This window comes from Crocuta crocuta, unplaced genomic scaffold, assembly GCF_008692635.1.
Source record: "Crocuta crocuta isolate KB4526 unplaced genomic scaffold, BGI_CrCroc_1.0 scaffold65, whole genome shotgun sequence".
Lineage (NCBI taxonomy): Eukaryota > Metazoa > Chordata > Mammalia > Carnivora > Hyaenidae > Crocuta > Crocuta crocuta.
The window spans coordinates 314,673-340,759 of NW_027530683.1; the positions used below are offsets into that span (position 1 = coordinate 314,673).

Consider the following 26,087-nt stretch of genomic DNA (forward strand, 5'->3'; position numbering starts at 1 on the left):
CCCACAGAAATTTTATCTTCTCATTCTTTGAAAGCAATCCCAAAGAGCAAGCTCAAAAAATATTTAAAATAATGGCAGTTTCAACACAGCAGTACAGCATCCTTAAGAGACTAATTTGGTAAGTAGTATCCATTTGAGTATATGAGCTGTGAGAAGTTGGGTTTAGTTTGGTGTTTCTACTTAGTCTCATTACTTTCTGTTCCTACCTCAGATTTATTATGCTAGATTCACAAATAAAAAGGGGGGAATGGATACACAATCCTGATAAAGAATGCTATTAGCTCTTATACAACACAGATTTGGGGCTAAAAACCTAAGACTTTTGACTTAGGAATGAACAGTGCTATTTACCTTTTAATTTTGTCACAGTTCAAGGGAAAATTTTAAAGCAACTTGACAAAGTGTGGTGAGAAATCAAAAGAGCAAAATTCCAGGTACACAGGTAACACCAGGATGAGTGCTGATGAAGTAAATGGAGAAACACCAAGAGCTAATGCATTGGCTTGAAGTTGCTGCTAAAATTTGCAAAAGACCATTCAGGGTAACAAAGCAATCTTGGGTCAGTTTCTCAAAGTATTAAAAATCATTTCTGTCTCCCTTAAGGCTCCCATCAATACTCTGCCTACAAGATAGCACTTCTGAATTACTCCACTCGAAAAAGAAGGTTCTTTCTTTCACTTTCTGATCTTCTAAAATAAGAAGATCATGATAATGAAGTAAAAAAAGATTTTAGAAATTCTACATTCTAATAATGTTTTGTTAAAGTAGAATTTTATGCTAGGTTATATCATTATCATATCTTATGTATTCTTTATAAAGTGTTATATTATGTAGTATAATATATAGTTTTTAGGAAGTCAAATGATCTAAAAAGATTAAGTGCTTGACCAAAAAGTAATCTATTATAACTCTGTTTCTAAGAGAAATATATATATTAAAATTACATGTCATAGAACTCCTTGTCCAAACAAAAAAAACCCACAATAAGTGCAAGGAATGCCTGTATTTTTCAAAGATTTATTTTAAAGATCATTTTAAAAATAAGTTGAGATGAAAATATAAAGTAAGGAAGAAATCTAGAGTAATAAAGATGTTTAAACAATATACCTCTTCCTCCTCCCCCTGGAAGCAAAGGTGAGAGTCTGAGTGGACCCTCCAACAAAGTTGGAGGGGAGAGAAAAGCTCTCGTTTCAGATGAAGGTCGACCCAATGGTGAGGGACCATATGGGGAATGCTCTGGAATAATTAAAACAGCATATTTAAATTCATAGTTTCAGTTAGCTACACTATAGATTAGAATCCCATTCAACAGTTTCCATCAGGTCACCCTATTGTCAATTTAAGTTTAATCCACATCCTAAACACTTAGCATGTCCTCGGTTTTATTAATACGGGATAGAATTAAATATGGAACCCTGTGATTTAAAGTCTGTCTACTAATGGACACTGTAGTCAATACAAACATTATCCTCTTGTTAACTAATACACTTAAGTAACCATATAATATTAAGCAATGGATACTGGTGATATTTTAGAACTATAAGAGGATTTGGGGGCCATGAAGTTTGCTTGGTTTTGCTTTTAATGGCAGTATGCTTCCAGACATTTCAGCTGGTGAAAGTTGTACTATGGAAGGACTCAGTTTAAATAAATTAGGGCCAGATAGGCTGGGCCATGTTGGGCCATGAATTATTTGAGTAAAGCTCAGATTTTGAAAATAGAAAGGCAAAATCCTGGGAAGCAGCAGAAAAAAACTTTTGATTCATTACTACTGAAAATTCAGTTTACATATACTTATCAAATAAATCACTTTCTAAACCATATAACCAAGAGCCCTATCATTTTACAAACTTCACCACTCCCAAGTAATGATTATGCTTCAAAAGATCAAAAATCAACATCAAAAAGCAAACTTAAATGCCACCAAGATAATACTTTTTAAACATGTTAAATTTTATTATGTAGCTTATATAATGGTCAAATGCAGTTACATCAAAAGATCAAAGCATTATTTAATCTTTCCAAGACTTCTACATTGGGTTCTGTCAAGAATTACTTCTGTATAACTGCCCCCCAACTCCAGACTTCATTACTATTTGAAATTAATAATAATTTGCTATTTTTTAATGTAAAAACAAACTTTCATTTTAATGAACTTAAGACTCTCAAAAGTGATTTTTATAACTTTTAAATGGTCAATAAAAAGCCTATGTAAAGTTAGGTTTATTTCTACTGCCTTAGATGCTTAATTCCAATTCAACTGAAAATTTTTCTGAAAATTTTAAACTATTTGGAACAGTATGAGATCATTAAAGATGCTAACTCATTAATGAATAGATAAAAGTATTAAATATACCATCCAAAGACCTGGTCCTCTCTTGGAGGTAATTAAAGCAATCAAAGCTCAGATTATTAATGTCTTCTCACCTTCTTAATCAATACTTTTAAATTATTAAAAACTGTTTAAATTCTTATTTTTATAATTCAAGCAAATCCCAATGAGTAGTAGATATGTAAACAGCCACAATGTTATTCCATTTAAGCACTCCTTTCTCATTCTCCCAATAAATAATTATTGAGTATGTTACTATGTGCCATTCACTTTGCTTTTCAGAGATATCAATGTGCTAAATATACATAATCTTACAAAAGCTCACTAAGAAATAAAGGCAGCAATTATTTACATTATTGCCAGAGTAACAAAACTCAGGAACCTGGGAGATTCTGAAAGAAATCAGANAAATCTAAAATATATATAAATAATAGTATTAATTTACACTAATATAAAAGATATGTGCAATATATATATACATATATTAAAATACATATATTATGCATTTTAAATGAGGGTTAAAAAAAAAAAAGACTACCTCTGCCAAATGCTGTATTTGGAACATCAAGTGCATAAGGATCTTTCTCTAAAAGTTCAAACTTAAACTCTGTTTCCGTTAATCTGCAAATAAAGGACAAACATCTCTAAGTACTCATCCAAGAAAAGCACCCACATTTCAAGAAAAATGCCTCTTCCAAGTACAAGGAACTCTTTACTATCTCAATATCTTCATAGAAGAAACAAATCTTTTAAAATTATTCTGACCAGTAATATATGGAATTGTTGAATCACTGTATCATACACTTGAAATGTAACACTGTGTATTAACTACACTGGAATTAAAATTAAGAAAGAAAACAAAATAAACAAACAGTCTGACCGAAACACCTTTCTATAACCCCAGTACTTATTTTGAGGTAACAGGTTTCTTTTTGCCTAGTGATAGTGATGTTTTGCTGAGGTTGAAATCACTGTTTTGTTCTGTTTTCAAAACTAGACTTCAGTGAATAATATTACACAGAACCCAAATTTTAGAAATAGCAGGACTTTCCAAGGTCAATCAGTTCTAATGTATCATTTTACAAGTAAGGAAACTGAGCTAAAAATTTACTCGATTTATTCAAAATTAAAGTGCCAGGATTAAAACACAGGGCTCCTAGCTCTGCATCATGTCTGCTTTCCATTGTAATGTTACCCACAAGATTCCAATCACAACATAAAATAGGAATCCAGTGAACTAATCCTACTATTTTATTCCTAAACCTTTTATCTTAAAATTGTGACATTTTAAAAGAAATCTTATTTCTAGTTCTTGACCATCAGATCTGAAATAAAACAGCTAATCATGTAGTTTTAATTTCAAAGTAGAAAAGACCAGCAAAAAGACTACACTATCATTGGTCAATCTTAATAGTTCATTCTGGCAAGAAATTATAATACCTGGGAAGAGACATCTGCTCCTAGAAAAGCATTTATTCTTTCCTTTGATTATATACTGTAAACTTTCATTCTCTCTTTCATCTTATTATTGTATGGCAATGTCACCCAATACAATAAAATCAGAGAATGAGAGAAATAATAAAAATGTATTCTACCCATATCTACTAAATGATGCCAGTATTCTGAGAATTACTACATCAGAGATCTGTCTTTTCTCTTTCCATCCCTTGTAACTGTCTTCTTCCTACTCTAGTTTAAAAAAAAAATTGGGGAGTGCAGGGTGCGGTGCCTGGGTGGCTCAGTTGGTTAAGTGGGCAACTCTTGATTTCAGCTGAGGTCATGATCTCATAGTTCATGAGATCGAGCACCACGCTGGGCTCTGCACAGCTGCTTGGGTTTTCCTCTCTCTCTTTCTCTCTCTCTCTCTCTCTCTCTCTCTCTCTCTCCACTCTCTCTATTTGCCCATGCTCTCTCTCAAATAGACATTTTTTAAAAAATGTTTTTAAGTTATGCTTTTTTTGTTGTTAATTTTTTTAATGCTTTTATTTATTTATTTATTTCTAGGAGAGAGAGAGACAGCGCGAGCAGGGGAGGGTCAGAGAGAGAGGGAGACACAGAATCTGAAAAAGGCTCCAGGCTCTGAGCTGGAAGTCAGCACAGAGCCCAACGCTGGGCTCGAACCCACGAACCGCGAGATCATGACCTAAGCGAAAACTCGGATGCTTAACCGACTAAGCCACCCAGGCGCCCCTAAGTTATGTTTTTTTTACAGAAAAACATATAAACAATCTACTTTTGTTAAAGTAACCTCTCTAAGACAAATGTTTCAAACAAAAAATCTAGCACCTTGCAATAAAATAAATATTTTACCAAAAGATATGCTGAATTCACGATTTTATTTATCCCTATAAAAAAATTATATAATAAAATACAATTAAAAATAAAGTAATAACTAAAGCTTAAAGTGTTCCCAAGATACTTACTTTTGTCTATTAAGAGCATTTTCTTTCCTTAAATCATTGAGATTTCTTTCAGCAGTCCGAGCTGCCAACTTAAAGCAAACAATACATTTTATTTTTTTAAATACATTTTAAAACAATTCTTATACGAAAGTAAAACAGAAGATAAGCATTCATAAATACCACCATCATATTAGTATGCATTTCGATAAACTCAATGTAAAACACTTTTAGGGAATTTTTTTAAAAGGAAATGAGTTTCCTACAACCAGAAGACATGAGTCAAGGCTGGAGTTTGATCGTGTACTTGCCAATGAATGCTTTTATCTAGACGTGTCAGGCAATGTGCTGAAAGCTAGCTCAGAGCCTGGAGCCTGCTTCGGATTTTGTGTCACTTTCTCTCTCTGACCCTCCCCTGCTCACACTGTCTCTTTCTCTCTCTCTCAGAAATAAATAAAACACTTAAAAAAAATTTTTTTAAAACAATTAGCACTATTTGGTGCTGTCGATATCCAAATAACATGACTGAAGCAATGTAAGAGAACCCAAGCTTAGGGAGATGGGAATGGAGACTAAGAATCATTATGCATAGGTATGCTGTCTATAAAACAAGACAGCCAACTCTAGAGAAATCACTATAATTCTGGGAAACCATAAAGGTCTAATACAATTTCACAATATGCCTGTACAGGCCATTTTTTTTTAATGGCTGAATAAAACCAAAGCATGCAGCCTGTTTGTTAAGCACACAGCACTATTAAGATCATATTCCCATAATCTTCTACATTGGTTTAGTGATACTTTAATAAAAGACTAAGGGTGACTGGGTGGTTCAGTTGGTTAAGCATCTCTCTGACTCTTGATTTCAGCTCAGGTCATGATCTCACAGTTTATGAGATCCAGCACTGTGTCAGGCTCTGCGTGGACATCACAACGCCTGCTTGGGATCCTTTCCCTCTCTCTCTGCTCCTCTACCACCCATGCACAAGCACTCTCTCTCAAAAACAAATAAATAAACTTAAAAAAATTTTTTAAGAAAATCAGAGTATGTATGCTATAGGAAAAAAACTTACACTATAATAAACACCAAGAGCATACAATATTCCTAAATAGTTTGTGGGCAAAGGTTAAATTTGTATGGAATATGGGGCGCCTGGGTGGCTTAGTCGGTTAAACGTCAGACTTTCACTTAGGTCATGATCTCGCGGTTTGTGGGTTCGAGCCCCGCGTCGGGCTCTGTGCTGACTGCCAGCTCAGAGCCTGGAGCCTGTTTCAGAGTCTGTGACTCCCTCTCTCTCTGACCCTCCCCTGCTCACGCTGTCTCTCTGTCTCTCTTTCCTAGAAATAAATAAAGCATTAAAAAAAAAAATTAAAAAAAAAAAAAAATTTGTATGGAATACTACATGTTTTCCAGTCATACTGTGAACTCTCCAGGTTAACAGCAGCAGTGTATGGAGCATCAGACCTGGCCAAGTAATGCAATCCACTAGGGCAAACATATCTATCCTACCATAGCAAATAACTCAACCTAGAACCATAACTCTTTACAAGTTAAAAGAACTATGCTATCAAATGTTTTCACTTAAAATCATGAACTACATCTTACAATTGACTTTAACTGGCCAAAGAATAAAGTACATTAAATACATACTCACACACACACACACACACACACACACACACACAAAAACACAGCTTAACCATATTTTAGCGCTCATTATCGGAAAGATTCCATTGTAAATCATTTTCTAGTATATAACGATATAATTTTGTACATAAAAAAAGCATAACACCATAACAATTTTAGTTAATAAAATACCAATTCATTCATTTAACAATGCATTTTAATAACAGAGAAACAAAACTACTTCTAAATGTTTTCTACACAGTATAGTATTACATATTTACTCTTAATTATAGGACACAAAACAATGCAAAGTTACTAAGTCAAAAATAGTAAATGCTACTATGATTATAGTGCTATCAATATTAAAGATAAATCTACAAAAAATATATAAGAATAAAGAGATGCTAAATGAGTACAGGCTTTTAAAAAGCTTACACTTTAAAGGTTAAGTAAAACTAAAATTTCAGTGAATGACCACACTGTATTCAGATATTACTCACAATATGCAAAAAAGCATTCTATTAAGTACTGGCATTAAAGAAAAAGAAATAGTCCCTATCTTAAGAGTACAACTATTGTACTTGTCTCAGAACACATAAAAACAAAGTATTATAGGAGTTCAAAGGAAGAAAAGATTAACTGTAATAGGATGCAGCAAAGAAATGCTCAAAGGAAAACGTAACATCCAAAACTATAAAATTATTGATAACGGTAAAAAAGTAGAAACTAAATATTTATCAAATGGGAAAGGTTTATATAAATTATAAAACATTCATAGAAAAATGTCTGCAATATATTAAGAAAGCAAGAACATAAAAACGCTACTATATAGTATAATTTCATTTTTTTAATATATATGTGATTTATGTCTATACTTTTTAAAGCAGAGAGTAAATGAAACTGATATTGCTGATTATTTTTTTGTACATACTTTCTATACAGTCTGAACTTTTTATTCAGTGAGTATATATTACTCACTGAACAAACTTTTATAAAAGCTAAAAAAATCTTCATTTTGAGACATTAAGGGTATTTTTTACATGTTTTAACATAACGTCAATGTCATTATTTACTAAACAAGAAATTCAATGTACAGTAACAGAAATACCACAGATTTAGAATCTAAAAAGTCAGAATTTCAATTTCTACTCTTCATTCTTTGATCATGTGACCTTGGGCTATTTCCCCATCTGTAAAAGTTAAGTTATAATACCTATTTTATAGAGTTGCTACGTGGATTAAATGAGTAATATACACAAAATGCCTTTAAGTATAATGCCTTTCACATTAAGAGATTAACAAACATCAATTCCTCTCATCATTAAAAAATAATCTTCATCTTAGTATACTGACTTTGGTGGGGAATGGTGAAGAAAACTAAATTCATCTCCAAGCCCAGACTAATTCATTAACAAATCTTCACTTGAGCCCTCAACACAGTCTGAGAAACAGGCAAAGCTTTGACATTCAACACGTTTAATTTCTCAACCTATGCCGGAATCTCCACTCAAAGAAACATCCACCACTAAGAAATATCTCCCAAGCTTCAGTGTAACAAGAGTCTAATAACAGTTAACATACACTGAGTGCATTCTATGTGTCAGGCAACTGGACAACAGCCTTACAGGAGTTATTTATTCATCACTATAACTCTATAAAATAGGTACTATTGATATGTCTGTCTTATAGGTAAGGAAACAATAACTGTTGTTGTTACAGGTGATGGAACCACGATAACAACCAAAACTGACTGACTCCGGACCCCATGTGTTCACCCACTGGGCAAACTGTCTCCACTTGAAGGCTCTTAGGAACAAGTCCACTGAAGGCAGCTATTACAACAGTTCTACATATTAGATGGATCATTCTCACAATAAGTCAAAAGGCACATCCTTAACATTTCCTTATATAGTTCTTCTGACGCACTGACATGCCACTTCCCATGATGATCTTTTACTTGATGTGTATTAAGTAATTCAACACTGAGAATCAGATAACTGAATTGTACAGCTTTTACAACTAGAAGAGGCTTTCAATATCACTTAGTTCAATCTGTTGTTTTACAGATGAGTTAAACAGGCCCAGTAATTTTAAGTCAGTTGCCCACAAGTAATTAGTGGCAATCCAGTGCTCTCAAACAATCCGTGAACACTACATCACCTCCCCCAAAGCGAGTATAACCTCCTTGCAAAGTAAAAATCAAATTTTGTAAATAACTGTTATAACCAAGTATTCAGTTCATAAAGAACATAATTTCACTACTAGCAAAATTAAAATAAACTGATTTAAGACTACCTTAATTTTTGGTGTGAAAGGGTACCTTTTAAACTGTTCATTTAAATTAGAAAAAAGAATAATCTGACAAAGAGAACTTAATACTTACCCAATTATCATGTGCTTTTTTCTCATGGGAGATAATCTGAAAAAGAAATTCATTAAAATACTACTGATTTTCTTAAGTAAAACATCTCACACTACCACTATGATTTAGTACACAACTCATAAACTCATAACTCAAGCATCTCTGAAAGTCATTAACATTTTTAAAGCAAATTTTCATATATACATCATCTATTCTATCATTTTAAAAGAAAAACTGAATGTAAGAAAAAAAAAGACAATTTTTGCCTAGTATATTTCTGTTTTATGCAATAATGAACTACAATGAGTTGCTGACTAAGAGATAATTAGGCCAAGTTGAGTATGAAACTCCAATGTCAATATGTTTGTTTATTTATTTAATCCACATTCCCAAAGAAGCAGGAAACATGGCAATTTTAAACAAGGTCTTTTGGGACACCTGGGTGTCTCGGTCAGTTGACTGTCTGACTTTGGCTCAGGTCATGATCTCATGATTCGTGAGTTTGAGCCCCACATTGGGTTGGCTGCTATCAGCCTGTCAGCACAGAGCTGGCTTCAGATCCTCTGCCCCCCTCCCTATCCCCCTCCTCTGCTTGTGCTCTCCCCAAAAATATTTTTTTAATAATAATAAATAAACAAGGTACTTTATTCCAGAATATTTGGCTCCCTATAAATGTTCCACACCCACACGCAAAACCTCAAGAGAGGAGGTACACTATCAAGTAACTACACTCCTGCATCAAAACAGAGATACCAATTCAAACAAATCAGAATTATTCTAATTTACACACACACACACACACACACACACACATATGCACACACATATACCTGCCCTTGATAAGAATGAATGGTTCTCTCCAATTCTTCTTCAAGATCTTTGGCTCGCTTTCTACAAGGAATAATCATTCTACTATTAACATGTACTAAGAAATGACAGAACACACTAGATCTACTGAAAATATTAATTAAACACCTGGAGTGCTTTGTTTAACGTAAAAATAACTCCAGAACTCCACACTAATCATCTTTAAGAGGTTCTAAAGTAGTATATTTTTCCTAATATAATTTTAATATTAATTATGCTTTAAGATACTACTGCTTGGGTTTACCTAAAACCACAGGTTATGCAAAGATTTATATGGTATACTGGTTTGTTTTTATTTTTAAGAAGCATGAACTTGGAAGAATTATTCAGATGTCTATAATCTTAACAGAATTCTAGGAAATTAACAAGTTATGTGAAATAAAATGTTACTTACTACCTTTATACGACTAATAAGATAATTTCTTCTTTTGGATAAAATCCAAGTTTACTCTTCCTAATGTAAAATGAAATATCACAACTATTTGGGATACCGCTAAATCTTGCCCCTTATTTTCTCTAGGTATTTTATTATTTCCACGAAACTAATGACAAATGAACCAAAGGAAAAACTAGACTTGTCAACACTTCTTCAGAAATGACTCACTCTTTGTGAGGCATACTTCTCAAATTAATATTGTATGTATTCTTCCCCATTAGAACCAAAGAGGAAAAACTTTGAAATTAATGACCATTCAAAAATCTTCTGACATTAACATAAAATAGGATTTCCCTATTTTAGTATCTTGAGAGATTTAAAATCATGTACACTGAAAAGAAAACATTTTTCCTTTTTATATTTTCTGTATAATTGAGTGATACAGCAAGACAGCCAAATGAAAAATAAAGACAAATATCTTGGGTTTATTTTGGGGGCTGCTTTATTATTTTTCCTGTTATTAGGTTTTTGGATACCTTCCCCACCTCAAAAAGAAAGGAGTAAAAAATATTCAATACCTATAGGTCTCCAGTTCTTCAGCTGCATGACTGATCTTTTCATCTGCTTTGGAAAGTTTCTCCTCTTTCTCTAATCGGTAATTTTCCTCAACTGTTAATTTCCTTGAAACAAAAAGTGGTTTGTTTTTTTTTACTGTATGTGGTAAGATAATCAATTGTATCTTTTTAATAATATCATAACTTGTGCTTCCCATAAAACAATTTGCATAATACCTCTAAAAACATCACATGCAAGAAAAAAAAGGTAGCTGTGTAAATATTCCTGGTATGGAACTTAATATAAAACCTTCTTGTCTAATATAGTACTATTAACATAAAAGATTCATGGGTTTTCTATAAGACTTTTATCATTAAAATAAGATCAAAGGTAAATACTGGTAAAAGCTATCATGACTACATATTACTTATCAACCCTTCTTGTACAAACGAGCATTACATTTATTAGACAAGAAGTCACCAAGTAATGAACTGAATTTCAATAATTTTCAAATTGGTTAAGCTGTTAGCATAGTGATTAGGCTTCTAGGACAGTTCATACACATTTAAAAAAGAAAAACCTTACAATGGATTCAAAGTAAATAAAAGTAGTTCTAGTAGTCCTACTTATGACTTCTAGTTCTTTTAATGAAAACAGCTAACTTACTGAGTCACTAGCATGTGCCAGAAATTGTTCTTAGACTTTTACATGTATTATTGCCCTATGTAATTATCACAACAGCTCTAGAAGAAGGGAAAGGAAGCACAGAAAAACTAAATAAGTGAAGCTAGGCACAGAGCTAGCAAGTAGTGACTCCATTATACTCTATTCTCCATGTTGTTTCACAGGGTATCACCAGTAACACTGGTCCTTCAAGAAATGCTTACTGAACACCACAAGAAAACACATTTGGAGTCCTAAATGTGAGTATCTCCCCTTCTTCATGAACTTTGGGGAGGGACATGACAAACTACTGAAGAAATCCTACAGGGTAGCAGTAAATGTTTTATATTCCGTAAACTATATTACCAGTTGCTAAGAAAGTACTCCCTAGGTCAAACGTTTCATACGGTTCAAAGAAAATAAGTCATCTCCTCAGAAAAAGCATGAAAGTATAATGGGCTTGGACATGGAAGGAAGTCTGTTTTTATAAACCCTAGATTAAAAAATGGCCAGAAGAGAAATAAAGTCTATGAACCTTCCCCTTGAACTTGGGTAGATTCATTAATGATGGAAATGGCATTATAAAATAAGCGTGATGATGCAGTCAAAAAATAATCGTATCTTACTTCACGGATCTAAAACAACATATCAAACTTGTATGTTATACTATTTCACTTCTCTCCAATATTTGAGTGATGAATGTTTTACTTTAAATATAAGAATGGAATACATGGTACTTTGGGAAATTCAAGACGTTTCAAATTAATGAACTGATGAAATCACAATCTGAACAGCACACACAGAGCCAGGATTTTATTCAGTTTCCCATCCTTGCTCTCAAGTATCTACAGACGCCTTTTTTTCTTTTGAAATTTTAAATATTCCTCATCAGAATTCTATCATCAACCATTTATCTTTATTTTATTCAGAATATATACTCAAAAGTACTCCTTTCACCTCAAAATAACCCCCTTTATGTCCAAATTTTACTCATTATATCTTTCATCCTAACCTAAAAAGAAGGGTCTACTCCTAAGTTTACTGAAAGAAGCCATGAGTCATCCACTCTATAGCTCTTCCATTTAGTCAAGTTTATTTCTCTTTCCTATCCTGGGCAGTCCCAAGTGGCCCAGACGTCCATGATGAACAGCAAGTTTTTAATTTTTCAATGGATTCCAAAGAATAATTCAAGTATACAGGCTGGCAATGACAGAGTTTTACAAATCCCCCATCATCTTGATGGCAACGCAATGTTGGTATTTTCTACCAGTTTCCAAATATATAAAACAGAATCTCATTCCCACTACTTATGTTCTAGAAAGTCACCCAAATCCTAAATTGGCAAATGTAGAAGCACTGCTCTTAAAGGAAACAGAGTTAGGTTTCTGTGTTCTCTATTCACAGCATTTTCATCAACCCATCAATACATAACCCTGTTTTCTGTTTTTCAGTTTAAAGATACCTTATTTAACATATATTGTTGGTTCATACTAATGAACTCACATCCAACAGCATTATAACCCCTGTGGAACATAGCTTCTCTGACACATTTACTTTCTCTAGAAGACACACCACAGCCTTCTTGCACTCAGGAACACGAAATAGCATTTCAGCACTTTACCTGGGGATGATTTTAAAACAGCTAAATAAAAAAAATTAAATAAATAAAATAAAACAGCTAAATCACCAACAAAAAACACAAAAATGTGTCACTACATATAGTACAAAAAGGACACTTGTTTACAAAAATGAAAGCTGAAATAAGGAAGACTGGGAACATACACTTTTTTGCCATTCTATGCATGTCTGAGAATGACCACTAAAGCTCCAGAGTACTGGTTTTAGGATAAAAAGAAGTTTTCATTGGCTCAGGTCATGATCGCATGGCTCGTGAGCTTGAGACCTGCATCAGGCTCTGTGCTGACAGCTCAAAGCCTGGAGTCTGCTTTGGATTCTGTGTCTCCCTCTCTCTCTGCCCCTTCTCTGCTCGCTCACTCTCTCTCTCATTCTCTCTCTCTCAACAATAAATCTAAAAAAAAATTAAAAGTAAGTTTTCACAGACCACCTGAGTGGCTTGGTTAAGTGCCCGACTCTTGATTTCAGCTCAGGTCATGATCTCATTCGTGGTCAAGAGACTGAGTCCTGAGTCAGGCTTTGTGCTGGTCATGCAGCCTGCTTGAGAGTCCTTCCCTCTCCCTCTTCCTACCCGCCATGTGCACATGCACACAAGCATGCTATAATAATAAATATAAATAATAAAAAGTTTTCACAAGTAGGCAAATTTGCAAATACAGAATCTATACATAATGAGATCAACTATAATAACTTTCATTAAAGGGGCTTCAAGTCACATTAACTAAATCAAGTAACATTTTATTTCTTTTTATGATGAAAAATATGTCCTATAGTGGTATTAAAAATATGGAATCTCCAGATGGATATCTTAACAGTCTTCTGTGTATCTATGTATTTAGGGATCAGTATACACATGCACAGAATCTTTCAATCCAATATATAAAGGTACTAAACATATTTATTCATATATTCAACTATTTACTGAATAACTACCACGTGCCAGACATAAAATTAGGCACTATAAATCCCGAAGAAAAATATAAAGTAATTCTCTCGTGGAGTTTACATATAATGTTGGGAGGAAAAAAGCCAATCAATCATCAGAGGACCATAAGGGCTATGAAGAAAAATAAAGCAAGATAAGGGATAAAGGAACTGCAGGTATTATCTTAGGGTATCCAGGAGTGTCTGAGGCAACATCTGAACCTAGATCCAAATGAAATGAAGGATTCAACCTTATACAGGAGAACACCAGTCCAGGGAGGAAGGAGCAAGCACAAAAGGTTCTGGGGTACAGATGTGCTTGGCATACTAACAGTCATCAAGGCCAAGGTGGCTGGAGGGTAAGGAAGAAAAAGGAAATGAATAAGCTAAAATTAAAGAGATAGAGAGCAAAACTAAATAAATAAATAAAAAGAGGTAGCCAGAGGTCAGATCTTACAGAGTCTTGTAGGTCATCTAAAAGCTTTAGATTGGGGTGCCTGGGTGGCTCAGTCGGTTAAGTGTCTGACTTCGGCTCACGTCATGATCTCACAGTTCGTGGGTTCAAGCCCTGCATCAGGCTCTGTGCTGACAGCCAGCTCAGAGCCTGGAGCCAGCTTCAGATTCTTTGTATCCCTCTATCTCTGACCCTCCCCTGCTCACAGTGTCTCTCTCTCTCTCAGAAATAAACTTAAAAAAAAAAAATTTTTCTTAATAATAAAAAAAAATAAAAGCTTTGGATTAAATTCTTACTGTGATATGAAGGCAGTGGGGAATTTTTAAATAAGACACTGACAATACCCATGCTGTATGTTTTAGAAGGGCCATGCCACTGAAAAGCTGAAAACAACTGTGCAGGAGGAGGTCGAGTGTAAACAGATGCTTCTGAGGCTGCTTCAGTAAACCATGCACGAACTGATGATGGTTTAGATCAGGGTCCAGTAGGGAAGGTAGTGAAAAATGGTCAGATTCAGAACAAAAAGTATTTCAAGATCAAGTAACTTTCTTAAAAATGAACTGATGAAATACTACCTAATCATAAATTGAGCACTTTGAATATCACATAAGCTGAATATACACTATTTTTTAAACGATTTTATTTGCTGTATGGTGGAGTTATCAACATAATTTTTTTTACCTGTGAAGTGTCATTTCATTTTCTTGATATAGTTCAGTCATTACTTTAAGTTTCTGCTGAAGCTTTTGATTCTCGCTTTCAAATTGTGTATTTTCTGACTGCAAAGACGCTTGTTCAGTCTGGAGATTTTTGATACATTCTATAGAAAATTGTTAAAAATCATAATTAATGGAGTAAATATTTTGAGATGCACATTCATATTTTATAAAGATAAAAATTACCAAAAATAATAAGCTATTAATAAATTCTTTCCAACAAGAACAGAAAGTTTATAAGGTATTTTGTTCACCTAAATGCTTTTTAATATTTTAATTAAAGAACTGTATAAACTTTTATAATTTTTTTATTAGGCCAAGATTTCCTAAAACATTCAGTATTCTAATTCTAGCATTTAATTTTCAGTTAGGGAACCAAAAAACAGTAGAATTTCTCAAGAAGGTTATGGAGATGAGAGTTCTGAAGGGAAATATTTTAGTTAAACATTTCCTATGGAACTACTTCCACATGATGAATATTGCCTATTTTTATCTAGTAAAAAGTTTACCAGTTAATAACTTCTAGCCAGACCTCCTTTTAAGCAAAATTTTGATATATGGAATAGCTCAGGCCAGAAATTTGGATCTTCTGATAAGAAATGTTACAAAATCATGTTAGCTTAAACCAGGTAAGATTGGAGAGAGGTGTCTGGATGGTTCAGTCAGTTAAATGTCAGACTTCGGCTAAAATCACAATCTGCTGGTTTGTGGGTTCGAGACCTACATTGGCCTTGGTGCTTGGGATTCTCTTTCCCTCTCTCCCTTGTCCCCCACAATTCTCCCTCTTAAAATAAATAAATAAATCCACTTAGGATTCTGTATCTCCCTCTCTCTCTGTCCCTCCCTCACTCATGCTCTGTTTCTCTCTCTCTCTCTCTCTCAAAAATAAATGAACATTAAAAAAAGACAAGACAAGACTGGGGAGAAAAATACCAGTTTTAACTCGTTAACTGCTAACCCACCTAAAAGAACTATCTATAAAAACAAAAATTAATAATTCTAAATAATGAGTTCTATATAATTAGTACATCAGTTGTTTTTAAAACCTCATGTCTCTTCCAACATAACCCCACCTCTGACTTCCTCTAAGACTGAGGTGCCATATCCCAAAACGTGTATGAATCATCACCACAAATCTTTTTTCTTTTCTTTCCTTTTTCTTTTTAAAGTAGACTCCATGTCTATGACCTGAGATTAAGAGTTGCATGCTCTACTGACTGAGTCAGTCAGGTACCCCCACCACAAATCTTAATACAAGATAAAACTTACTCTGTTTCAAATCACAAAATCATACTAACAAGCATTAAAATTTTAGTAATCATAGGTAATGGCATACTAATTATTGTAATGGTATATAAACATCTATTAATTAAACATATCTATCAAAAGGATAGTTTAAAATAAATATGCTACCATTAAATGATTTTAATGTCACACCTGTCTTTCCACAGAAATTTTTAAATCTACATCAGAAGAAATCCGTTGACCTAGGCTTTAAGCCATTGCCAAAAACAGTCACTTAACAGACATTAACACTGAATATCATCTCTGGTAAAACTGGATCATAGGGATGATCTTTTATTTTCTTTAATGTTTTAATTTTAAATTTTTTATTTTTGAGAAAGACAGAGTGTGAGCGGGGGAAGGGCAGAAACAGAGGGAGACACAAAATCTTCAGCAGATTCCAGGCTCCTGAAGTTGTCAACACATCAGGCTCAAACCCATGAACCATGATAACCATGAGATCATGACCTGAGCCAATGTCAGATGCTTAACCGACTGAGCAATCCAGGCACCCCATAAGGATGATCTTTTAAAAGTTAATAGTTTTAATTTGCTAGTTTTTAATATCTAAAACCATATCACACATACAACATTAAAATTCAAAGGTAAGTATGGTTTTACACGTTTTTTTAAATAATTTCATTAAGACTGGAGAACGGGTGCCTGGGTGGCTCAGTCAGTTGAGCATCTGACTTTTGGTTTTGGCTGAGGTAATGATCAGGTTAAGTCGAGCCTATACTGACAGTGCAGAGCCTCCTTGGGATTATCTCCCTATCTCTCTCAAAATAAATAAATAAACTATTTCATTATTTTTATTTCATATGGATATGGAAGAAACTGATAGGGCTTTACCAACAACAAAAACTCCAGTACTAATTTTTCACAAATTTGAAATAAAAGTAAAATTCAAAAAAACAAATCAGACCTTTGCATAATTGATTCAACTAATAGTACCTTTCTGTTTTTTGTTTTTGTTTTTTTTTAGTACCTTTCTGTATAAGGAGATGTATTTATTTAGAAAGACTTTAAAAGTATATAGATAACCTACCTGTAAGCTCTTCCTTTATCTTATCTACTTCAGATAATTGAATGTAAATTTGGTTTCTTTCTCCTTCTAAGGTTTTTAAAGATGCATTTAACTTTGGAGAATGGGAAAAGGAAAAAAGCAACATTAATCAATTATACCAAAAAAGGAAAAACAAAAAATCTCAATATACCATTCCAACCTTTAAAGTTCTATCACTTCGATAAAATTATCACCTAGAATACATTAACCAAAAATGTAGCTTATATCTTGAAAAGTTAACAAAGTCGTTAGTAGTCAGGAATGTCAAGACAGGTAGAGAAGATCAATGGCACATCCTTAAAAAGTGGCTGTTTTCATTCTATATACCTTCAACACATAAGTTTTAATTAAAGTAACCTTTAAACTATAATACCACAACTTCACATAGATCAGTAAAGACCAAGATACCACTACTGTGATGCAAAAGAAATACATCAGAAGAAAATGGACATAGTATTTACATCTCAAATTAGGATATGGGGCAACAGGAATAGGAAAATACTGAGACCAGAGAAGAATGCTTAGACAGAAATAATGAAAGAAAATATACTAAACATTTTTCATTTACTCTTCATCTAAAAAAATTAGTGCAGACCTTAAAACTTTTTTATTATAATAAATTCTAAAAATTAACTATGGGGGCACCTGGGTGGCTCAGTTGGTTAATCATCCGACTTCGGCTCAGATCATGATCTCAGGGTTCTTGGGTTTGAGCCTCGCATGGGGCTCTGTGCTGACAGCCAGCTCAGAGCCTGGAGTCTGTTTCAGAATTTGTGTCTCCCTTTCTCTCTGAACCTCCCTAGCTCATGCTGTTTCTTTCTCTTTCTCTCTCTCTCTCTCTCTTTCTCTCAAAAATAAAATGAACAATGGGCACCTGGGTGGCTCTGTTGGTTAAGCATCCAACTTCGGCTCAGGTCATGATCTCACGGTTCATGGGTTCGAGCCCCGAGCCCTACGTCAGGCTCTGTGCTGACAGCCAGCTCAAAGCCTGGACCCTGTTTCAGAATTTGTATCTCCCTCTCTCTCTGACCCTCCCCAGCTCATGCTGTTTCTCTCTCTCTCAGAAATAAATAAAACATTAAAAAAATTTTAAATAAAATAAAATAAAAATTAACTATAAATTTTTAAAGTTATTATCAAAAAGAAAAAAGCAATTGATAAAGAAAATTCTGATCACTTTGGAAAATTTGGATCACTATAAAATGGACTTTATAAAACAGTTACTAAGGCCATATGGGTTTAATCCAAATTCTATTTCTCTATCTTTATATTACTATAGTAATGCAAACCTTAGCGGCATGAATCAGTTTCTTCAAAGCTCCTTTCGGTTGATTATCTATAGTAAAAAATAAAAACAACAATAAATTGGGAAAATAGTGCCATGCCACAACAGATATCCAGATGATTTTATTAGTTCATGCAACTAGAGCCTTATAATCTCTCTTCTTGCTACAATAAAGAATTTGATATAAGGCAGAATGGCCTTGGACATGCTCCCAAGAAGATACACAATAAAACACTGGAAGTACCATAATATCGTCAAACAAGATTCTTCACAACTCTCTCTAGGGACAAGTTTATAACAAGAATTTGGTATTCACCCAAATACAGTACAGAGTCTCAACTATTCTTGGGATCCTTAGGCATACCAAATATAAGTGGAATTATACTCCAAATTAAAGTAACATTAAACAAACATGCATTTTCTATTACAAAAAGAATTGCTTCTTTTAAAGCAAAGCAGAAATAAAAAAGTACAAACAGAACCAACCGTATGGGAATGTAATTTTCATCCAATGCATTAATGTTATCATCAAAGAAATTTTTTTTTTAAATCATACCTTCTGTTCCTTAATACATTTGTTAATTATGCAGGGAGTAGAGAGAGAAAGAAGAGAAAGGTCACAGAAGTCAGAAGAGCTACCACAGGGAGAAACTAGTGAAAGATGCATAAAACACTTCTTTCTGTACTCTTTTTGCAAATTCCAATGAATCTATAATTATGTCAACATAAAATTCTCTTTTCAAGTCAAAGGAATTGATTTGAAAATATAGGGAAAAGCTACAATGAACCTAACTCCTGCCTTAGTTTCCAGCAGTGATGATAACAATTTGGGGTGGCCAAGATTAAAGTACTGAGCCATCTAATTAATACAAAGTATCCTCAGGCATTCATCTGTATAACACTCATTTTTCAAACTACCCACCATCCAACCCAATTAGCAGACATGGCAGGGAAACAGGCCCTGAAATGATTATGATGCAATGTGAAAATTGCTATAACAAAGATTTGAACAACATATAAAAAGCACAGGCAGGAAACAGGCTGTAAGTCTGCCTGAGGAGACAGAGAAAGATTTACTGAAAAAGCAATATTCCAACTAACCCTTAACAATTAAGAATGGTGTGACAGGGGCAGAGTATTAGAGGCAAATGGAGAAGATGTGCCAAACTAGAATTGTATAAAGAACGTGATACACATAGGAAACTAAAAGAAAACACAAGGGCTACTTATCATTTTAGCAAAAGAGGATGAATCACGACTTCATACCCAACTTCATACCATTTTCTGATTCACTCTTCATTTCCAATTCCAAATTATCATCATTTGTTAGGTCTTCTCCAAGCACAGAAGCCCAATCTTTCATCTTTATCAAGCGTTCAGTCAGAGACTTGACATTTAGTAAAGAGGGATAAAAGAGAGAGAAGGTAATAACGCCTTATGCTAACTGATTTACAACTTCTGAATGTGTAGTTATAGTTGAAAAATCAATCTACACAGATAACAGTACATGACCTCTTATTCACCAGCTGATATTAAGATAAATACCCTGAAAAACTGTAATATTTATTGACTCTTAAACTACGCAAGTTAAAAACCAACACTGATTATTCCTAAATCAAATCCAATACTTGATAATGGTCCATTTTTACTAAATATATTGCATGACTATAAAGTAACAGAATATTTACTATATTACATTCTTTCATACCACAAATAACAGTGGCCATTAAAATAAGAGTAAATTTTTTGTGCGGTCAAACATCTGCAAGTGAGGTATGTGATATATAAAAAGAACACAGGCACCTGGGTGGCTCAATCAGTTAAGCATCCAACTATGGCTCAGGTCAAGATCTCGGTTAAGTGACTTCAAGCCCCACATCAAGCTCTGTGCTAACAGCTCAGAGCCAGGAGCCTGCTTTGGATTCTGTGTCTCTCTCTTTCTCTGCCTCTCTCCCACTCACACTCAGTCTCTCTCTCTTTCACTGTCTCTCTCTCTCTCTCTCAAAAATAAACATTAAAAAAATTAAAAAATAAAAATAACAGATTTTACAGATATGATTTATTTTTTTAATGTTTTATTTATTTCTGAGAGAGAGAGAGAGAGAGAGAGAGCATGAGCAGGTGAGGGTCAGAGAGAGAGGGAGACACAAATTCTGAAACAGACTCCAGGCTCTGAGCTGGCTGTGAGCACAGAGCCTGACACGGGATCAAACCCATGAACCGTGAGATCATGACCTGCACCGAAGTTGGACGCTTAACTGACTGAGCCACCCAGGCTCCCCAGATTTGATTTATTCAAGTAAATGTCTAGCTGAGGAATTCACCTGAGATTTTTAAAAAATTGTAAAACAGAACCTGACTTGGTACATTAAAGGTTTTCCAATAGTACTTTTTTAACCTTCTTGAATTAAGAAAGATTTCCTAAGCACTATAAGTAATGAAATGACTATGCTGACTATTTCTGTAGAAGGACACATCTAAAAACCCATTCTGCTCTGTAATTTCTACCCTTCAATCTCTCCCTCTTGAGAGTTCCAGGCACAAATAACATGACCTAAAACTCTGAGTATAGCTTGAGATTAGCATCTCATTCATGTTCTGTTTAGGAAGAATCTCAAGTTCTTTAGTAGAGTAAGTTTAAGGTGAAAAAAAATGAAAGAACATGCCAAATCACAAATAAAACTAAAGCTGGAATCTTCAAAACCTTCGTAGCAACAACCTTAAGAGCATAAAAAGGTTTCAAGATGGCAATGTTCACTTCACTGCATATACTACTGAATGTTAGTTTTACACCTTATTACTTGATACTCACACCTGAGTATCTTTGCAGGTTGAAAGCATAAGATTTAAAAGAGAAGACAGGAAAATGGGGTAGAAAGGGCAAACAAGCTTAAGGAAAAGTGAAAAAATCCTAAAAGTAATGTTTTTATATTCTTATTAGAGTCGTCTCAATTAGACTTATTTTTTGAAAAGTATTCATCTCCATGAGGAGTACTGACAACAGCTAACCTAGGTATTACAGATATTCAGCCAATACATACAACTTCATCTTTCCAATTTCTAAAATTCTTTCCAACCTCTTTTTATCAACAGAAACAGACGGCAGTCTAAAAGGCAAAGGTAAAATCCATTATTCTTTTCTTTTTTTCATCACTCAATACCTAGGCTAAAATACAAAGGAAAGGAAAAAAAGGACACACAGAATGTTGATATATATGCTACAAATCTAAAAGTCTTCAAGGAGCATTTAGGAGCAAGATGATAATACTAGTACAAACGAAAATCAATGCCCAAGAAGTACACATTCTCTAACTTGATCAAATAAGTTATAAAAGTAAAAGTTGCAAAAAAAATAAATTTTCAAATTTCAGAATTACTATAAAATTCTAGCTGGCTCAGTCACTAAAACCAGAAGGCACATTTACCTTGATTTGATTTTCTTTATCATACAGAATTTGTTCTGCTAATGCTTTGGAGTCTTCAAAAGTTATTTTCTGTTTATTAAGTTGATCCACTTGTTCTCTCCATTCTTCAGCTTCTTGTAAAAGCTAAAATACAAACCCAACCAAAAAAAAAAAAAAAAAAAAAAAAAAAGCAACTCATTTTTCATACTTATGTGTGGATGAACTTATTTATATATAGATATATCATTTTTAATTTTTTTAACATTTATTTATTTTTTGGAAGACAGAGAGAGAAGGAATACTAGTGGGGGAGGAGCAGAGAAAGGGAGACATAGAATCCAAAGCAGGCTCCAGGCTCTGAGTTGTCAGCACAGAGGACAATGTGCTCGAATGCATGAACCAGGAGATCATGACCTGAGCTGAAGTCAGACACTTAACCAACTGAGCCACCCAGGCATCCCTAGATATAACATTAATAGGTGTTATATGACACAATGTGTTGCTGAGAAGGGAAGAAGAGGGTCGGGCAGGAGGAAAGAAGAGAAGGAAGGGTGGAGTTCTGTTTTCAAAGAACTTTCAAGAGGGATAATGTAAAATAAGAAACACTTAAATATTGTTCAATTGATTTACACAACAAATATTTCTTAAATAAAAGGCTTTTTAAGACATACTTTATGTTAGATTTGATCATTTCTTACCATCCCTTAAATCCTATATTACATGCCATAGCTTATTTGTACTAGAATTTGTTTTTTAAGTCATGTGCTGTTTTGTAGTTAACTAACCTTCCAGAAATACCATTAATCTGGAACCATTTATGAAATATTATGAATGAAAAGTCCAAATTTATTAAAACTTTAAATCTCTATTCTATCCAACAGTGATTATTGGATTTCTCTGCAAAACTAAGGCATCTTTCCTAGCACAAGAAACTAAACTTTTTCTATGTATGTATAACACAATGAGAGAACACAGAGTAAAAACGATTTTGAAGAAAAAATTTTGATTCTTGTTATTAGTGGACTCTAGTCAATTAGTAAAGAAATTGCATACCCAGCATGCAGTCTTAACAAGTTAAAGAAGGAGTATATTATTAGAATATGGCATCAGTGAATATAGGATAGTTTATTTCAAGAACTTTAGTGATTAAAAAGGAGTTAGATGAAACAGATGTAAAGAGTAAGACAATCTAAGTGAAAAATGTTTAAGATAGAAAAGGCCAGTTTTGATTATAACAGCAAATTTAACACAGGGTTTACCACCACTTTCTCCTGAAATCTACCAAGATAAGAATAAATCTACTAAGAGACTTAGGGGGTTAAAAAGAAAAAGAAGCATAAACCCACAAGGAGAAAGAAAATAGGTGATGAAGAAAAAGGGAATTCTAGAAGTGGAAAGCAGAAAGAGATACAAGTATAGTAAGAGATGCAGCAGACCAGACAAATCTGAAATCTACATAGAAGATGGGAAAGTCCAAATGCAGTTAATTTAATACAACCCAAAGTGCTTAGAATTTGGTTGGAGGCACTAATACTACAGATCTAAGTGAGACTAAAAAGAGGAAGACTAACTGAAAGTTTGTAAAAAAACAAAAAACAAAAAAACAGAAAGTCCCTGCACATACACATACATACATGCTTACTCTCCATCCATCCTTCCCACTCACCCACATGTCTCACATGCATGCATGCACACACACATGCATACACACACGCACACATATATATGTCTGGCAAATGCCTAGAAGGTTATTTTCTGGAAAGGTGGAAAATGAAACTCTGGGACACCTGGCCCAGGTTAAAGTGTGAGTAAAATATTGAAAACATCAAAGGATAAAGTAAAAGCTGAGTTACTGGATAGTGACACACCAACAACCCCTGCCTGTCTCAGCTGCTTATCTCACTGTTGGCAAACAGGCTTACCTCTCTCAAACAGGAACTCTGGAGGAATTATCCCCGTGGAAAATGGTCTTCAAATACCAACAACTGAGGATCTTCCAATGAAACACCCTAGCCAAATTACCCTACAGAAGAGTTTCCCGATAACACACACTGAGCTTCCAATTAGATATGAAGAGCTTCACTATTAAATGGGCAGACTGCCATGAATCACCTAATAATTGACTTTAAAATGAAACTCTTAGTGGGATGCTTGGGTGGCTCAATGGGTTAAGAGTCTGACTTTGGCTCAGGTCATGATCTCACAGTCCGTGGGTTCAAGCCCCACATTGGGCTCTGTGCTGACAACTCAGAATCTGGAACCTGCTTTGGTTCTGTGTCTCTCCTCCTTCCCCCTCTGCCCCTCCCACCTGCACCGTATCTCTCTCACTCTCAAAAATAAACATTAAAAGAAAAAAAAAAAGAAACTCATAGATAAAAGACATAGAGCAAAACAGAAAATAAAGGAACCCAAAGTATAAAACAACTCAGAGAACTGAAAAACACTTCAGAAAAGAAAATAATAATAATAATATCCTCAGCAAGACAAGACATGGCATCCATAAATTAAGAAAAGGCATAAGCAAAATACAAAGGCCACTTACAACTGAAAAATGCAGAATAAGCCAACAAAACTTGCAAAGACAGAAAACAAAAAGGACATCTTCTTTTGGTGGAGAGTGGGGAGAGAAAGCTCGTGCATGAGTGCACACATACAAGTGGGGGAGGGGCAGAGAGAGAAAGAGAGACAGACCAGACTGCCTGATAGAGTGTCTCAGGCAGACTCCATTCTCACTCAGTCCGAGCCTGAGATGGGGCTCAATCCCAAGACCTTGGGATCATGACCTGAGCCAAAATCAAGAGTTGGACACTCAACAGACTGAGCCACCCAGGCAGCCCAAGAAGACATCTTTATATGATTACATAGTTATAGTGGGTTAAAAAAAAACAGAAAAAGCATGAAATAATTTCCCAGAACTGAATCAAAAGCAAGAGTTTCCAGACTAAGAGAATGAAAAAAGACTCATACATTATCATGACATTTCAGAGAACTAGAAACAATGAAAGATACCAGATGAAAGCTTCCAGGGATGGAACAGGTGGGAGGCTCAGTCGGTTAAGCATCCATAGGATTCAACTTTGAGTTAGGTCATGATCTCACAGTTTTGAAATTGAGCCCCATGTCAGGCTCCATGCTGACCATGAGGCCTGCTTGAGATTCTCTTTCCCTTTCTCTCTGCCTCTCTCAAAATAAACATTTTAAATCTTCTAGGGAGGAAAAGAGCAGATCACAAAAATATTCGGTAATCCAAATCACATCTGATTTCTCAAAAGCAATACTGGAAAGTGGAGACAATGGGCCAATTTCAGAATTTCAAAGAAAAAAAACTATTTCAATCCAGAAGATATCCAACCAAAATGTCAACAACCTTGAGAGAAGACATTCTTAGGCATGCCAGGTTTTTAAAAGCTACCTGCTATACCTATTTCTCAGGAAGCTAATCAAGAGAATTAACCACAAAAGAACAAGTCTTGGATACAGGAAATAGAAGATCCAACACAGAAGAAAGACAAGGGAATAGATGGGAGTGAAGTGAAATCTCAGGACAACAGAAGCATTAACAGACCTAGAGAAAAAGTTCCTATTGGACCAGGATGATGGAAGGCCTCAGGAAGGATTGCTTCAAGAAAAAAATAAAATTAGTAGATTAACAAAGCACTTGAATGCATACGTAAGTTATTCAGCATCTCCAGAAGACAGATCTACAGATAGGTATACAGGCAACAAAACAATTACTAACCCTAGAGCAAATAAAATGTTGGGTAAAACAGAACATGTAGTAAGAGCACATCATGTGGCTCAGTTGTAACATTTAGAAAACTGTAAATAATGCAACCAAATGAAAAATTTTCCCATGGAAAAATTTTAACTGTATTGGGAGAACAGTGAGATAGTAAATATATTTGGGTGTATGGGAGTATCTCTACATATGAAGGAGGAAGTGGGTAAAAGCTAAATCCTCATTTGATCTAAGCACCAGAACGGCTTCTATCTTTAGGCCCTGAACCCACAGCGCCAATCATTCTCATGGATATTCCCTGCCTTCCTTCAGTCTGGCTTTAAGGAGTTGGTACCAAGTGCTATTTGCTGTGATTATTAAAATTTTCCCTGGTTTGAGGAGGGCACTTGTTGGGATGAG

General features: G+C 34.4%; 1 protein-coding gene and 1 long non-coding RNA gene across 6 annotated transcripts in view; one reads left to right on the forward strand and one right to left on the reverse strand.

Moving 5' to 3' along the window:
- The window catches only part of MIA2 (MIA SH3 domain ER export factor 2), a 114,096-nt gene that overhangs the window by 26,766 nt on the left and 61,243 nt on the right, over positions 1 to 26,087 (reverse strand). For 3 of the 5 annotated variants that reach the window (XM_077769186.1, XM_077769188.1, XM_077769187.1), the window contains 11 exons: positions 21,971 to 22,093; positions 19,824 to 19,932; positions 18,550 to 18,596; positions 17,243 to 17,333; positions 14,876 to 15,014; positions 10,542 to 10,643; positions 9,551 to 9,611; positions 8,742 to 8,777; positions 4,756 to 4,823; positions 2,871 to 2,953; positions 1,108 to 1,236 (listed from right to left, as the gene is read on the reverse strand). In XM_077769186.1, the coding sequence (XP_077625312.1) occupies positions 1,108 to 1,236; positions 2,871 to 2,953; positions 4,756 to 4,823; positions 8,742 to 8,777; positions 9,551 to 9,611; positions 10,542 to 10,643; positions 14,876 to 15,014; positions 17,243 to 17,333; positions 18,550 to 18,596; positions 19,824 to 19,932; positions 21,971 to 22,093 (988 nt within the window). The remainder of the gene's footprint in view (positions 1 to 1,107; positions 1,237 to 2,870; positions 2,954 to 4,755; positions 4,824 to 8,741; positions 8,778 to 9,550; positions 9,612 to 10,541; positions 10,644 to 14,875; positions 15,015 to 17,242; positions 17,334 to 18,549; positions 18,597 to 19,823; positions 19,933 to 21,970; positions 22,094 to 26,087) is intronic. The other 2 variants (XM_077769190.1, XM_077769189.1) reach the window with 1 other exon arrangement.
- Positions 1 to 26,087, forward strand: LOC144235626 (uncharacterized). Its single transcript, XR_013336266.1, has 4 exons — positions 1 to 118; positions 11,367 to 11,441; positions 21,639 to 21,665; positions 25,160 to 26,087. It is a non-coding gene; the product is annotated as an uncharacterized LOC144235626 (long non-coding RNA).